Source organism: Phaethon aethereus (genome assembly GCF_964289735.1).
Source record: "Phaethon aethereus genome assembly, chromosome: 2".
NCBI lineage: Eukaryota > Metazoa > Chordata > Aves > Phaethontiformes > Phaethontidae > Phaethon > Phaethon aethereus.
The window spans coordinates 40,873,254-40,889,748 of NC_138582.1; the positions used below are offsets into that span (position 1 = coordinate 40,873,254).

General features: G+C 41.5%; 1 protein-coding gene across 1 annotated transcript; it reads right to left on the reverse strand.

The window, feature by feature from the left end:
• Positions 1–318: 318 nt before the first annotated feature.
• Positions 319–11,499, reverse strand: YTHDF3 (YTH N6-methyladenosine RNA binding protein F3; the record flags this gene model as incomplete). The annotated part of the gene is made up of 4 exons (XM_081996422.1): positions 319–2,007; positions 3,460–3,539; positions 9,334–9,358; positions 11,476–11,499. 4 exons carry the CDS (start codon positions 11,497–11,499, stop codon positions 319–321), a joined length of 1,818 nt encoding a protein of 605 aa, XP_081852548.1.
• Positions 11,500–16,495: the final 4,996 nt, after the last annotated feature.

The following is a 16,495-nucleotide window of genomic DNA, read 5'->3' on the forward strand; positions in this document are numbered from 1 at the left end:
GTTAAAGCAGAATTTGAATGGAAATTTTATGTTAAATAAAGCAAACTTCTCCTGAAATTTCAGGTCCTTTTTGTAACATACAGAAACCGTAAAAATCCAAACTAGAAGACTCCAGTTATGGAATAACATACTCAATTCAGTTTTTGTTTACTTTGAAGATTAAAACACGTCAGAAGTCTGCTTATGCAGGCCTATGTTAGTATTCTGGTTAAGCACATGCCTGTGTTAACAAAACAAGTTACAAGAACTTAAATCTTTTCATTAAGAGCCAGTTATATCAAGTACAGACACCTTAGGTAAAAAGCACCATTTTCTGATTCAATACTCACACACAGAAATGCCAGTTGTATGAAAAACAAGGTTTCCAAAAACAGAAAAAAAAGGAGAGCTACTATAATGACATTGATTTCTTACCCTACGCATGGCTTCCTCCTCCTCTTGACGCTTCTCATAATGTGCAAAGTCATCAAAGATTGAGGTGGTATGCTTGAAAGTAGCAATTATTTTAAGCACTTGCTTGGCTTTTTCTAGGGGTACCTCTTGAGTGTCCCTCGAATTGGTAACCGGTTTGTTGTCATTATTTTCCAAGCGAATATGCCGCAGTTGGTTATTGGGAACGTCTTTGACAAAGATCCATTTGACATCAAACTTCCCCTTCCACTTATCCTGAGACCAGACACCAGCATATGCATTGTAGTCCACAACAGACTTCATCTCAGCCACTCCACAAAAGTGTCCACTGCCATTCACACTGAAGAGTAAATAGAGTGGGCCTTTTCCATTCAGGGAACGGTAAGCAGCATCCAAGCGCTTATTACCATGTTCAGTACTACACCAGATAGAGTACTTAATGGAGCGATGAATATCGTCCTCTGAATAACTTTTGATTATAAACACACGTCCATTCTTCAGATTCCAATCGAAGTCTTTGGGATTGTAGTTGTTTATGGCCTTTAGTTTCTCCAGCACTGGGTGCACTTCCACACCAGAAGGTGAGGAGCTGACGGATACAACACCTAAACCAAAGTTCTCACTACCAGCTCCATTGTTCTGGCTGAAGCCCACACCCCTATTACGAGGAGCTACCCAGCGGTTTTGCAGCTGTTGCTGCTGCAACTGGTGAGGCTGGGCCTGCTGCTGAGGTCCTTGTTGCTGTTGTGGTTGCTGTGGCTGAGGCTGCTGTTGAGGCAGTTGGCTTTGCACCAGTGGTGGTGGTTGAATTAATGGCTGAGGCTGCTGGATTATAGTCTGAGGAGGCAGTACTGGTTGGGCTGGGGGTGCTTTTACCACAGACCCTTTGTCATCCCAAGTTCCAATATTCATGTTGTGTTTTATAGGTGGTGGTGGTACAGCAGGGCCCCCAATGCCCACATTACCTTTAGGCTTGAGTTTCGGCTGAGGTTTAGCAGGCTTCCTTGCAATGGCAGCCCATGAGGTTGGTTTAGGTGCTGAACTGCTAACTGGGGGCACGCTGTTTGCTGCAATGCTTGTCATACCTGTACTGCTCAGAGCTGAACCTACAGTTTTTGTTACAGCAGCCGTCATATCTCCACCAATTTTCAGCCCAGTCATGCCTTGCTCAATGCTGCTAATCCCAGGCACCTTGCTGAGAGTATCACTGCCAAATCCAGCCTGTCCATCTGCTATGGCTCTCCCAAGAGAACTAGGCGGATAGCCATAGCTGCTGCTGTAAGCAGAGCTTTGTGTTGATTGTCCCTGAGATCCACTTGTCCCCCATGTAGAGAAGTCTGCATTCCCAGGAAAAAAATTAAATCCATGCTGCCCGAGAAATGGAGGGGTATTTCCTAATGCCCCAGGTTGACTAAATACACCATCGGGTATGTAATGGTGTTCACCATTACTCATCTGTCCATAAGTTGTCAAGTATGGCATTGGAGGGTCACCTGCAGTTGACCATGCTGCTTCGCCTAAAGAGTATGGAAATCCAATGGATGGAGCATAATAACTAGGCATATATGGGTCTGACATTGGTGGATAGCTGTTACTCTGCAAGAAAATAAAACAAAAATTAGCACTATAGGCAGTTATGCTCAGGGGAAAAAAAAAAAACACAAAAAAACCCACAAAACTGTAATACAGTCCAAAATATTTTTAAGGATTATACAAATATATTTGTAACTTCCATCATTCCTCCCAATGTAAAAGATGAACAGGGTATCTGTTAGATGTGGCCATTTTCTCCTCAAGAGACTTTTTCCAAAGCACTGAAGAGCCCCATTTTTTTGTAATATATTATCTTTATTTTTAGTTACTGAGCTAGGCTTAAAATGCCTCCATGTCAACAGTATCAAGAAAATAACAAGCTACTTTAAAAAACAAGTCTAACAACTGTAGTTTCATAAACACAGAAAAATAGCTGCAACTATGATTTAAAGTTTTGATGGTTTTCGTTTTTGGGGGTTTTTTTCCAAAATTTCTCACTTCTAATTGGAGACATCTGCCAGAATTTTATAGTGAAAAGGATGCAAGGATGTCTGTTTGTTTCAGGAAGAACAACAATCAAACCATAACATTTCAACACTATTGAGAATGGGAATTAAGTACAATCCATGGACTAGTAGAACAAAGTTTGCTAGCTAAATTCAAATTCCACTCCCAAGACTCCTGGGAAATCACAGCATTTACTTCTTGAGAAGATAAAGCTCCAAGACATTTGAAGGACTACCCCCATCTGATTTCTGATGTTGTTTTGAGGAAAAAAAAAAAATGCAAACGTAATCATCCTCTAGCTGATGCTTCCTTAATGTTGTATTATTGGGGGGGGGGGGGGGGCGGGGAAGGGAAGGCAAACAAAATTTTCAAAGGCTTTTAATAATTTGCACTTTCTCCCTCTCTCAAGACCACTACAACTTACAAACTTAATGTAATGAATATTAACTTTTGACTACAGAGACAACTCACAGCTTTTGAAATAAGTCATTAACTTCTTAGCTGAAGAGTTATACCAAGCTGCAGTAATATTAAGCTTCAATCTATCATGCCATCAACCGTGAGCTACTTCCATCAACTTCAAAGGAAATCATGTCCAAGCAGTTAATATTTTCTTAGAGCCAATAAAACTGTTGTTTTGAACTGCATCCAATATACAAAGATTTCATCGTAAATTTAAGGTGTGGGGTTTTGTTTTGGGGTTTGGGATTTGTTCCTTCAGTTTGTTTATTTTCCTCAAGCTTCTTGTAACTGCATCTTTGTGAAGTCAGAGCACAAGCACAAAAGCAGGAGACAGAGCATGCTTTTTAACTGAAACTTTTTCCAGAATTATTAAGACAACTTCACCTGTTTAAAATATCATACAATAAGACAAGATATGCTATAAAATTATATTTCAATGGATATTCAGGCAAGTAATACTAAGAAATATAATCCAAAAATCAATTAAGTCTGGAAGTCAGTTGAACTCCAAAATTAACTTCAAGATAGTAAACAATGTTCACTTACCTGATTTGTCTGACTACTTAGATATGGCTCAAAATCATCATCATTTACTGCATCCTTTTGATGAATCGAACCGTTTTGTACTGAAACTAAAAGTAAATCTGTATTAGGTATACTCTCTGGAAGATCTATAATGCACTTCTCATCTAGATAACACTTCTTAATCGCCCGTACATTGAAATACTTCTACTTGTGCTTTCTTGAGGCTGAATATATTATTGTTAAGCACCCCTTTGTTAAATTTAAAGAAAGTAGCTCATTCTGTTGATGATCCCAATCAGATCTCAGGAGAGGTCTGGAAAGAGGGCAACCAGAGCAGACTACTCCTGACTATTCTTTCCTGAGCTCCACAGACAGAGGAAAAAACTATAGGCACACCTTATTTGCACAGGCAGTAAATCCAGCGTTTCCAGAAGTACCAGACCAAGCGTAGATGTGCACCCCAACTATATCAGATATATTCTATAGGTTCAGGGAAGGTTGCAACATACAGCTTTCTCCTGCCTGGAGGAAAGTTCCCCACCAAGACAACCATGAAAGGCACCACTATTCAGCTATTTAATTCTGTATTTCCTACATAAATATTATACTGTACTGGCACCTCTGAAGCTCAGAGGATACAAAGCAAGATAGAAACAAGAGCTAAAGTCCCCAAGGGTGATTACAATCCTTTCCCAACATATATGCCACCATACACTGGAATCACTTCCTACTCGCTATTCTTGGCCTCCTATTTAATTTCATTTAAGGCATTACACCTACCTGGGATCTTCCAGTTACCCAAATTACTTGAAGTGTCCCTCCCCCAGGCTACCATTCAAAGTAAAACTCCACAAATTTCTACCAAGTTCCACTGTTTCCCATGGTGCAAAGCAGAACATGGACTTAAACCAGCAACTTGCAATGACACAACCTGAAGATGAAAACCTCTTCTCAAAACTAAATTACCACTATTCTGAATGCAATTATTTTGTTATTTATCAAATAGGTTCAGTGGGGAAAAAAACCACCAAGTTTTAAAAGTGATCAGTAAGATGACCTCAGAAACCATGACAGCAGAAGTCACAACAAAACAGCAGATTTTCTGACAGCTGGAGACACTGAGTTAGGAGCTGTCTCCATCGTTTCCCTCTTTTAGCAAAAGCTTCTGAGAAGTATATACTACCCTGTAACCTTCAACTCTGGTCGAGTCAGTGTTTAAGAAAGGGGTCTTTTCTGTTTCTCTGAGGAGAGTTCACATAGCAAAGTTCACATAGCAAACCAACTGGTGCCTGGACCAAGTTACTTGTATTTTTTTTTTTTTTCACATTTGACTTTAACACCTCTAAACCAAACTGCTTTCAGGGAATGGAACTACCTGAAAAAAAATTACAAAGGAATAGATATAATCACAAGGAATAACCAAAATTCTGGAGAAAGGTATTTGTTTCAGACAGCAGTAAAAAAGAGTTAAAAATTCATAGTTTAACACAGAACAACATAAGATGTTTTTCAAAGCAAGTATCTGGGAAGGAAGAAAGCAACTCATGTTTTGAATATCTTCCTAGAGTTTTAGAAGTCAGAACACTTGACACTTCAGTTATTACAAACTGGCACAGTGCATCTGTATACTAGCTACAGCCAAATATGACCAGCAATAGTGAGCACAATGTGTTTTAAAACTTGATAGAACAGTATTCCTAATTAAATACCAAATTTAAGTTAATATTAGGTGTTCCCTGCCCCCCCCCCCCATAAATAATGGTAACATACTGCCCTGGTTTCAGCTGGGATAGAGTTAGTTTTCTTCATAGAAGCTAGTATGAGGCTATGTTTTGGATTTGGGATGAAAAAATGTTGATAATGTGCTGATGTTTTGGGTTGTTGCTAAGCACTCAAGGACTGTCCGGCTTTTCATGACAGCCTGCCAGCGAGTAGGCTGGGGGTGCACGGGAAGCTGTGCTGACCCAGGCTGGCCAAAGGGGTATTCCATACTATATGATGTCAGGCTCAGTATATAAAGCTGGGGCGAAGAAGAAGCAAGGAAAGGGGGGATGTTCAGAGTTATGGCGTCTGTCTTCCCAAGAAACCATTAGATGCAATGGGAGCCCTGCTTTACTGGAGGTGGCTGAACACCTGCCTGCCCATGGAGAGTAGTGAATAAATTCCTTGTTTTGCTATGCTTGCATGTGCAGCTTTTGCTTTGCCTATCAAACTGTCTTTATCTCAACCCATGAGTTTTCTGACTTTTACTCTTCCAATACTCTCCCCATCCCACCGTGGGAGGAGTGAGCAAGTGGCTGCATGGTGCTTAGTTACCGGCTGGGGTTAAACCACGACACATATTAATGACCTGTAACACCATATTCCTCTTTATATTTGGCCCAGTCACACAGGGGATGAGCCTCAAGATCTTTTGTCCATGCCATGTCCATTGCTTAGACTTAACCAAATAGTATGGAGAGCACAATTCTGAAATACAATTCTGTTAAAAAGAAAAACAGACAGAGGCATACAAGTTTCTTAAAAGCATGCAACCACAAATGAAGGAATAAACAGCTGCATGTCAAGACTAGAATCCTATCAAAATTAATCTCCTCATACTGACAGCTAATCTTGATAAAACGTGCATCTGCTGTGTTTATTGTTTCAGAGGTATCTAAAGGTCACTTAAGACAGAATTATTTTTGGTCTGCCATTACAACTAACATAGAATATTCCTGTAAAGGTATTTTCTTTCCTATTCATTCTGTATTCAGATCTTAAGTCAGTGACACAAATAATTCTACATCAACATCTTTCCTAGTAAATATACACATTTCCCAGTGAAACAGCATGACTACAAGTGTGTTTCTTTCTTTTCATTCCAACTTTACATAGTGTGTTCATAATGAAGAATGTAGCCCACATGCACATTTAACAAGAGCAAACAGATTAAAATGCATGCCTCATTCCCAAAAATCTCACATTAAGTGTTCCAACTAAACATGGCAGCGATAAAGAATACTAACTGAAACTAATCTACAGTTACTAAAAATATCTGTATCAATCCAACCCTGAAAATACGATATAATTCTGTAAACACTGTGAAAACATAGAATGTAATTAGATATTGGGAAGAAACAACTCATCAAAATAAAGGAACTGAAAGCTTATATTCTTTTAACTGCTACTATCCTTTGAATAACCACTTGCAAAATGCACAAATGATGGCCAAAGGCAAAAGAATAAATTTTTCATTAGAAGAGGCTGTTACACCTTGATTAATGTGGAGAATAAATACTAAAAGAAGCAGGTAACATTTCATTCTTGTTTTAAACCCAATGCTTACATTTAAACCTTCTACTAAATTATACACATATATATGTAAATGCAAGTCAGCACTTTCCTATCACACGTGCAATACATTGGCACAACAAACAAAAGGAAAAAAAAAAGTTTCAGGAATGACAGTTTCTCCACCCCCACCCCCCCCAAGAGACCATTTGATTGATGTCAATTCTGATGTTTTATGTCAACTGTACAGTAGTTGACAATTTGAATAAGAAAACATTCAAGACAGGATAATTTACTCATTCAAGTCTCTGAAGTACCAATATTAATATCCAACACAACAGATGGATAGTACTGTTCTACACACTAGAACCTCAATCCCTCTAATTCTGGTCAGGGGAAACAGCACAGTACACCAATTTATAATCAACTAGAATAAAGCATCAAAAGCATTTTACTGGACAATACAAGTCAGCTACCTCCAAATATGATTTGCAGGTCTAATATATTTTGTTTCAATATGAAAAATACTCTTATTTCCATGCATACACCTCTCATACTGCTCACTCATATTCTCTCATGCTCTACCAGACATGTGGACAGTAACCCTTTTACCATCCTCTTTAACATTATTACTCTTATGCACAGAGCCAACTTCAGATTAGTCTGTTAACTCAGTAGCACATCTTCCCTCAAATGTCCTTTAAGCTGGGACCTCCCACGACACCTGAAAAAGATTACTGTTCTGCTAACATGCAGTCAGTAAGGATTGCTGATACTGACTTAATTTATCCTCTTGAAAAAGTCTCCAACCCAAAGCCAACTACTCGTGCTACACTGTGCTAGCATTCTCCAACCTCCTAGCCCTTTAATCTAATGCTAAATCATAACTTAGTTTCATTAAATGACATTATATCAAATAATTTAACAGAATGGAGATTATTGTTTTGTTTCACCAGTTTTCATTTAGTTCATATTCTCACCAAGAGAATATATAGTAAGTATCCATTATTTAAAAGGCTGCAGTCCATAAAAAAACAAGTTCAGAAATGCAAAAATCTCTTCCTTACATAGCAAACTAAGAGATGTGTTTTGATTCAAATATCCTGCAGCATTTGCAAATTACAGCACACAAGTTAAAGCCGAGTTGTGCGTTTAAACTATTAAGCAAGCTACAACATAACACCCAAACAGAAATACTTAATACTTCCACTCCAATTCATATATATGGAGTATAGTTCAAAAACTACTTGTATCATTCTCTAACAGATGCACCTCAATAACCTCACTAAAACTGAGATATGATAACTCAAAGCATATGAAGCCACAAATTACTTGCCAAAATGAATCTGACTTTTCATCTCATTTAAGGGCAACATGGAAGGTATAAACACAAACTATTTCAGAGACACAAAGAAATAGTTAAAAGCTCCAGTTTGGGGGAAAAAAAGTAGAAGTATTGGGATATGAGATAACAAGTATTCAGGAATGACCAAACTGAGAAGGTCTGAGGAGGTAAACACAAGTTCATTTTTCTCTGAATGCAGAGAAATTAAGAGGAACAGGCTAAATTCATAAGTGATATACGTAATAAGAAGCAGATAATCTGCACATAGAGAGAAAAACAGAGTAAGTACACTGCAGATCACATTAAATGACAGTTCACAAAGAACAATTAGATTACTTCAGATAATGAACAGCAGGGAGCAAAGAGTACATGAGCTCCAAAAAATAAGTTTCTTATCTGCATGAAGAAATAATAAGCATATTAACACATGAAGGTAGCTCTGTGCATGCTATTCTATAGCTCGGCTTGCTGAGCACCTCAGAATTAAATGGGCACAAGTGTACTGATTAGGCAAAAAGAATTCCCAAATGGAGTATTAGTCTTTATATCAAAGATAACAAATTCCAGACCAGAAATAAATTGCAAGATATAATCTGAGATGCTGCTTACGACAGACTTGCCAAGAATTTTAGAGAAAGGAATATTAAGTAGTTAGTTCCTTGTTTCTGTGGGAGAGAAGAAACCCCATTGAGTATGGTATTTAAAAACTAAGATGTTGGCAGAAGCGGTAAAAAAGTAGAAAAGCAGAAGGCCTACAAAACACTGAGAGAATACTCTATACTGATGCTAAAGTGAAGAGAAAAGCCCACAAAATTTCTGAGAATAAGGAAGGCAATGTGTTCTGCTCACAGATATGAGTAACTAAACAGTCACGTGGCTGTTGTCTCGCAAGCTAAGGAAGCTGTTCAAGAGATTCTTCCTGATGATTCTAGTACACTGATTCTATTCACTGCACAGAAAAGGCCCAAGGTGTACTGTTAAAGAGATTATACAAGCATATAACAAAGTCAGCTAAAAAGAAATAGCTATGTTATTGTCCAACTTCTGACATTAATCTTCATTTGCAAAATAAAACATTTTAAACTGATGTAACGCTGTGCCACAGCAAAAATGCTGTGAAATAACATTTTGGCATACAATTTCCTGTGATCTTGCTCTGAAATAAAAGACATCCTATCCTATAGCTGTATTCTATTCCCACAGTTGTCCAAAGACGCATTAACCTTTATAAACAGCAATATTAGAGATTTATACAGATATACAAGGAATCAACTTACCTTTATTTCCCTGTCCTTTAGGTCTCTGTATATAGGAAAGTGAGGGGAAAAAGAAAAAAAAAAAGCAAAACAAGTTCAGTTAGAATTCTCCAATTTATTTAAATATCTCGAATTTATTTAATTCTCTAATGGCAATTCCATTTATTTGCCAATTCTGCTCTTTTCAACTTAAAAATCAGTTTAAAATATTATTAAAAACATGCTATTAAAATTATATTATATAAAATAATGTCATAAAAATATTACCAAAAAAACCCCAGCAAAATAATTTTAAAATTGAAAGAATTTTACCAAAATCCATTGAAATAATCTAGTCTTTTACAGCACATGAAGATTAGATGGTGTTGAAAACCAGAACAACAAATTAATTTCGATTGCTCCCGCCCCGAGAAATATAAAGAATAAACAAAGCATAGAGTAGAACAAAGAAAGTTAGTAGCTTAAGATTACTGCCAATGCTAGAACTTCATTAGAACTTCATTATCATGTCATCTTCTAAGCTGGCTGATGAGTGCTTGTCAGAGAATAACATGTAATGCCTTGCTTTTTAGATATACAAAGGAGTACACAGTGATACTGTAAGCTGAACTACAAGTTGTACATTCCTAGTCTAGGCAATTACATTGAGAAAATGATAAAGTCTGTATGAAGCTTTCACACACGGAAATAATACGTTAAGGAGGATTTTTTTTTTTTTAGGATTAGTCATTACAAACACTGTTAATCTGTCATGCACTAAGAATCACTGTAACACTACAGGTTACAGTATCCTTAATTCCTCTATAGCAAAATAAAATATCTTAGAAAAACAAATGCTAGTCCATGAAAACCTAATTCATCTTCTCACATATGTACAACTAAGCATAAGTGGGTCTCCAGGATCCATCACTCTCTAACAATTTTTAGTCTTCAAAAACTCAGTATCCAAAGGTTTGAAAGTTTAGAAGGTAAACACCTCCATTTTGCTTTTATCTGCATCTGTCTCAGAGATACCCTGAGACTCTTTAACACTGCTCCATCTAAAGTTGCATGGTTAGTCACCTCCCTCTCCCAAAATCAGAGAGAAATCTCTGTAACCTTAAAAACCCCAACCACCTTGTCTTTTGGGATTAATATAATCAAGACACAAAAACATGCAGAGACCAACAAGAAACATGGGATTAAAGAAGTTGGGAAGAAGGCTTCCTGGAAGACAGCAATGAAAAGCCAAGAGATCACTCAGCTAGAAATAAGTGAATAAAAGAGAACTGGAGAGCATGCACAGAGACAAAAGAAACAAAACATTAAAGGCACAGAGTGAAAATAAAAGGGAGCAGGAGACTGCAGGGCCAAAACTATTGGGGAGTGGCACAGGCCCGCTGAGAAAGCGGAGACCAAGACAGAGTAGCTTCCAGCCAGAGAGGCCACCAGAGGCCTAGTAAAGATAAAAAACAAACTGTAAGCTCCGTGAAGAACCAACTTAAAAAAGCGCAGCACAGCGCACAGAAACAGAAGAGATCAGCTGGAAAACGTGGAGGCCGCGGGGAAGGAGCAGAAACCAGAGGCCCGAAGGGAGAAGAGGTGGATGAGGAGAGAGAAAGGCACGATGAGAAAGGAGGCAGTAACGAGAATTCGGGGTGCGCAGGGGAGAAGAGAGGGAGATGGGTGTTGCAGGGAGCCCAGCACCAAGGCGTTCCCGCAGCGGAGAGAGGTAACGGGAGCCCGGAGGGAGTCGGCCGGGAGGGCCGGCTTGCGGGACGAGAACACATAAAGGGGGCAGGCCGGGCGGCGGGCCGGGAGGCGCGGGGCTGGGCGCCGGCGGGCCCTGCGGGCGGGGAGGCGGAGCGGCTCTGGCGTGGATCAGCGGTTATAAATAGGGGCTGCCGGGGCTGGGAAAGGGGCCCGCCATCCCGGGCGCCGCCGGCTCCGATTGATCGCCGCTCCCCAGGGCGGGGAGAAGGGAAAGTGGGAGAGAGAAGCCGCGAACCGCGCCGCCCCGGCGACGAGGGAAGGTGCAGGTGGCCGTCCGGCCGCCGCCCCCCGCGCCGGCGCTAACGGCGGGCCAGGGAAGAGGAAAGGGCAGGGAGCGAGGGAGCGAGGGAGCGAGGGAGCGGGGGAGCGGGCGGGCGGGCGGCCGCTCCCCCCCCCCCCCGCGGCCGGTACCTGATCGACGCTGGTGGCTGACATTCTTCACGGGGAGCCGCGATCCCCTCGCTCCGCTCCGCCTGGGCCTCGAGTGATTCCGCACGCCGGGGCCGCTCGCCCGCCCGCCCGCCGCGCCGCTGGCCTCCTCCGTCTCCTCCCCGCCGCCTGATTGTCGTCGCCGCCGCCGCCGCTTGAGCTCTCTGCCGCCGCCGATCGGGTTCCCGCTGGAAGCAGCCGGCCGGCCGGACGCAGCGCCGCTTCACCCCCTGCTCTGGGCTCCGCTTCCCCACAATGGCGGACGGGCTCCGGCTCCCACTTCCGCTCCACGGCACCCTGACCTTCCGCTCCCCCTCCGCCGGCGTCGCCACTGACCTTTCCCTTCCCGTCCCCGCCTCCATGTCACGTGGGGAAGGAAACAGCCCCGCGCGCGGCCGCCAGCGACTCCGATGGCGCGGGGGTGGGGCCTGCGGCGCCGGGCGGGGAAGGCGCATGCGCGCGGTGAGGAGCAGGCGGAAGAAGTCTGTGCCTCTCCCCCACCCCCAGTCGGCCACGGAACGCGCATGCTCCTGAGGGACAGCTGAGGAATGCTTGGGGAGGGAGCGATAAATAATGTTAATTACCTGCGCTCCGCTGCGCACGTGCTGAGGGAGCAGCGGGGAGGGTGGAGTATGCGTGTGGTAGCCCACGGCAGGGTAGGCGCTGGCAGTACTGTGAGGGGCTCGGTTGCCGTTAGCGGCCGTTGGTGGCTGTTACTGCCTGTGGTTGGTTGGTTGGATGGACCTGGGCCGTCTTCTCGCTGTCGCCCCTGCCCTCCGTTTCCTCCTTGGGTCCTGTAGCCGGCGGGCGCGGCCCTGCTGCCTCCTTCCGCGGCCTCCGCTCAGGGCTGTACGCGGCGGTTCGGGGCGGGTCGCTGTTGTCGCGGGGCGCTGCCAGGGGCTGGAGGCCGGGCTGCGTACGGCCTGCGGCCGGGTGTGCTCACGGGTGGTGGGGTTACGTGCTCGTAACGTTTATCGTGCAGCCCTCGTTCACGTTGTTGTGGCTGGCCTGCGTTTGGAAGTCTGTGCTTTCATACAAGTTTGGTGAGAGAACGAGCAATGGTTCGTCAAATGCATTTTTGTGTATATAGCTGCTTTTGCCTCCGTCATTAATGAAGCACACAAGCCTTAAATGACTGTGAACATAAGTTCAGCAACTGTATAGGTGCTTACTGCAGCAGCCATCAATAAAAGCCAAGACCACTTCAACAATGCCTCGGGAGACTTAAGCATTTATAAACTTGAATCTGAAAAGTCAGCATAGTAGTTAATATGCTGCTTAGAGTTCTGAGGAGAGAATGCCTTAAATCCAATACCATCTGTGGTGTAAGCAGACCTGTCGGGGCAGTGGGAAGGTACATCCCTCAAGACTTTCAGTCTGAGTTCCATATGAAACTGCATGTGTGTTTTGGTTTTTTTTTCCACAAAGAAAGGGGTGGGGGATTTGGGTTTGTTTTGTGGTTTGGGTTTTGTGTGGGTTTTTTTTTTTTTCAGTTGCACAAAGCGATCCTGGGAAATAACTGGGTAAGTAGCAGTTCTGGATGAAAGAGACAGGCTATAGTGGATAATAATTTCTCACTATTGTCAAAAAGTTACCCAAAATCGGTAAGGTAAGACTTGCAGAGTGCTCATTTATTCTGTTGTAGTGCAGACTGTAATTTTGACAACCACCCATCAAGAAATGTATGCTAGAGTCCAGGGGGAAGCAACAAGGATAATGAAAGGTCTGGAAAATAGGTTCTAAAAGAAAAGATTGAAAGAAATGTCCTTGATTGAACTGGGAGAAGAATGAGGGCTGATACGAAGAAAGTAATGAAATATTTTTATGCATAAAAGTGATAATTTCTGTCTGCATTATTTCAAACAGGACAAAATACTATGGAGTTAAACTGCAGCTGGCAAGGTTAAAGTTGATATTCTCTTATGACAGCTGGATGAACTAGTTGACCTTTAGTAGATCTGCAGACTTAACTTTGTAAAGGACTCTTTTAAAATACTATCAAAGCAAGTAAGACTGCACCCCCACCTCTAGCGCCACAGTTACAAAGCAGATGGGACCCTTAGATTTAGTCTTTCAAACTGTATTTTTTTCCTTCTTTTCCTGTTTCCCTATTCCATAAGCAGCTATGGCATGAGGGGATTCTCACTTCTCGATCAAGTGGTTCTAGTTTACATATAGAAAATAAAGATTGAGCAGGCAGAGGAAAAGTAAAAGCCAGTCAAACAGAGCACGGGCACTTTAGTGGCCCACATTAGATAGTCTCCTTATCAGTAAGTGAGATGCTCACTTCTGCCTTTGGTTTGTTGAGGGGTTTGGTTGGTTGGTTTCCTGGCATCTTCCATCCTTAGTTCATTTAACCACAGTGAAATAACTTCAACCCTAGAACGGTGTGGTGATGAGAATACTGTCATGAGAAATGTGGGTTCTAATCTCTTCCCACTGAGGAGCGAATTCAGGTTTCAACATTTCTCTAGGTCATGGCGACTACTGGCCATGGGCAAGTCCCAGAAAGTTACATGTTGAATATGGTATTGAAAGTTCCAGTTTTGATCTTTTGATACCTAAATTTGACACCAGGAACCCTTGATAAGTCTGCCACATAAGTGTGTTAGGGAATCTAGGCCAATGAAACAATGGACTTTAAACCATCTGGTTCATATCACCTTGTCAGTTCTCAGGATTTTATCTTGAGACCTAGGAAGTGTATTTTTTTGGACTCTTATCTTTGGAATCATAAAATGACATTAAAGTGCCATTTTTTTAAATGGTTTTAGTCCTCCGGATTAGACAAAGTAAGTCTTGAAAGTACATGGCCAAGACCTTTGATAACAGGCATCAGGAAAGGAGAAATCAAATTTATTATTTGTTTAAGATCTCATTGGTTTTGATCCAATGCCATTAATTTTGTGAGGCTGACAGTTGGTTTTGAATGTTCGCGGTTTAAAACATTGCTTCTTTTATAGAAGTACTGTATTGCCTTTGGGAAAGTGCTAGCCCCTAGTGACTTAATAGTATCTGTTCAGTTGAATATGCAATGTGGAATAAATAAAAGCAGTATGAATTTTGAATTCAGATTATAATGGTTGCTGTGATTTGTGTGACAAAAATCCCATGTGCTGCAAATATTTCTAGTTTTTGATAATGTTGGTGTCTGTGCTGGGAAGTGATTCTGCATTGCTCCTCCTTATCTATATCATTAGGAATGTGGTAGAGTGGAAATTATCCTTAAAGATAGTGCAAGTTCAGCAGGATTCCAGTCTGCATTGCAAGCTTTACAAAGTCTTAGGCTCAAATGAACCTTTTTGATGGGGAATAATGCAAGCCTGTGAGGACTTGCTGGTATGCTCTGTGGCAATTAGTTCTGTAATATTATAGTTCAAATTCTGGCCTTATATGGCACTAGAGACTTTGGAAATATATACAGTTCATTTTGAAAATGCTTTTAGGCCTCTTTTTTTCCCCTCTAATTTTCCATCATCTAACAGTTACGTTCAGGAACATCATTTGTGATCTGAACTATGATACTTGATTCCACCACCCTTTGCCATCAGATTATCCTACTGAAGATTTGCATCATCCATGTGCATGACTTGCAGAGTTGGTGCAGATGGAGCTATGTCTAAGCCACTAGACAATGGAGTGCAAAGCAACAGTAACATTCTCTTCAGGACTACAATTCCTTGTGGTTATTGGAAACGCATACCCAACGGATGTGTGCTCATGACCCTGAAAAGGTCTTGGGGCACTTCTAGAAATGTAGCTCTAGAATACAACAGAGCTCAGGAGGAGGACAATTCCCTTTGTTTAACCATGAAATCAGTAGGACCATATCAAAGTCTTTCCTGCTACATTCAACAAAACCTTTTGGATTTTTCCATTACTGCTTTAAGAGTAGTGACCTTAATGGTAAACTTAAAGGGCAAAAGAGTGACTGTATTTGCCCTTTTGAGATACATTTTTCCCTTCAGCTTCACTGGACAAAACCAGAAGAATACATGTATTTTAAAAATTAGGAAACTGTTATGGTAATAACTTCTTTGAAAATGATTGAAATTTAAGACACAAGTTCTTATGCACTCAGAAAATATATCAACGGTTCTTTTCTTAGCCAGTAAAGTGTAAAAAAGACCAAGTCCAAATAACCATTGTTTTCTCCTACATCTCAGAGGCTGTCACTGCACTCTGGTGGTTTGTCAGGTCTTGGCTACAGGTAGAAACTGGCCCCAAGACTCTTAGAAACTAATACCAGGCAACAGACAAACTATAAATAGCATGATGCCTCTGTTTCTCAGTGTATCCTAACAGCTCAAAAAGATTATGAAAATACTTGTTAAATAAGTAGAAAATACATGCTACTAGTGTTCTTCTGTTTCTACTGCTTAAAAAATACATTAAAAGTAAATAAAACTGGATTATGATCTAGCATTGGTGAAAGACCTTCTTCAACCAGTGAACTGGACTAGGTGGCCTCCAGGTATCCCCACCAACCAATATTTTTATGATTATCTGGGATTGAGAGAGTCTGTGGATGGCTCATGAGACAAAGTCAAAGCTCAGGTGGAGGTCACTGCTGAGGAACATGCCTTCCAGAGTGTCCCAGTTATTAGCACACCTTCAGCTGCACCTTGGCATTACACCTGCACTCTCTGGCTCTGGGGTCAAGAGACTGGGCTGCCCAACTTCATCTGGCATGAAAGATCATCGTGTTGGCTAAAGTCATCATAACACAGCTACAAATGAGTGCAAAACAGAGCTCAACTGCAGATAAATAAACAATTTCTGTTGTGAGATGTAATAGTTCTGAGCTATCAAAAATAGGAGTATTATAAAGACTTTATTACATAGAATTTAGTCAGTGGTAACTAAAAAACTACATGCTCTGCACCCTGTGTGAAATGCAGTCCTGTGCTGAAGGCCAGGGCAGGTCCCAGATTCCAGCAAGCATTCTTTTCTAAGGTTTGAGTAGTTTTGGATAGTACAATAGCATCTATGGAATGGAGAA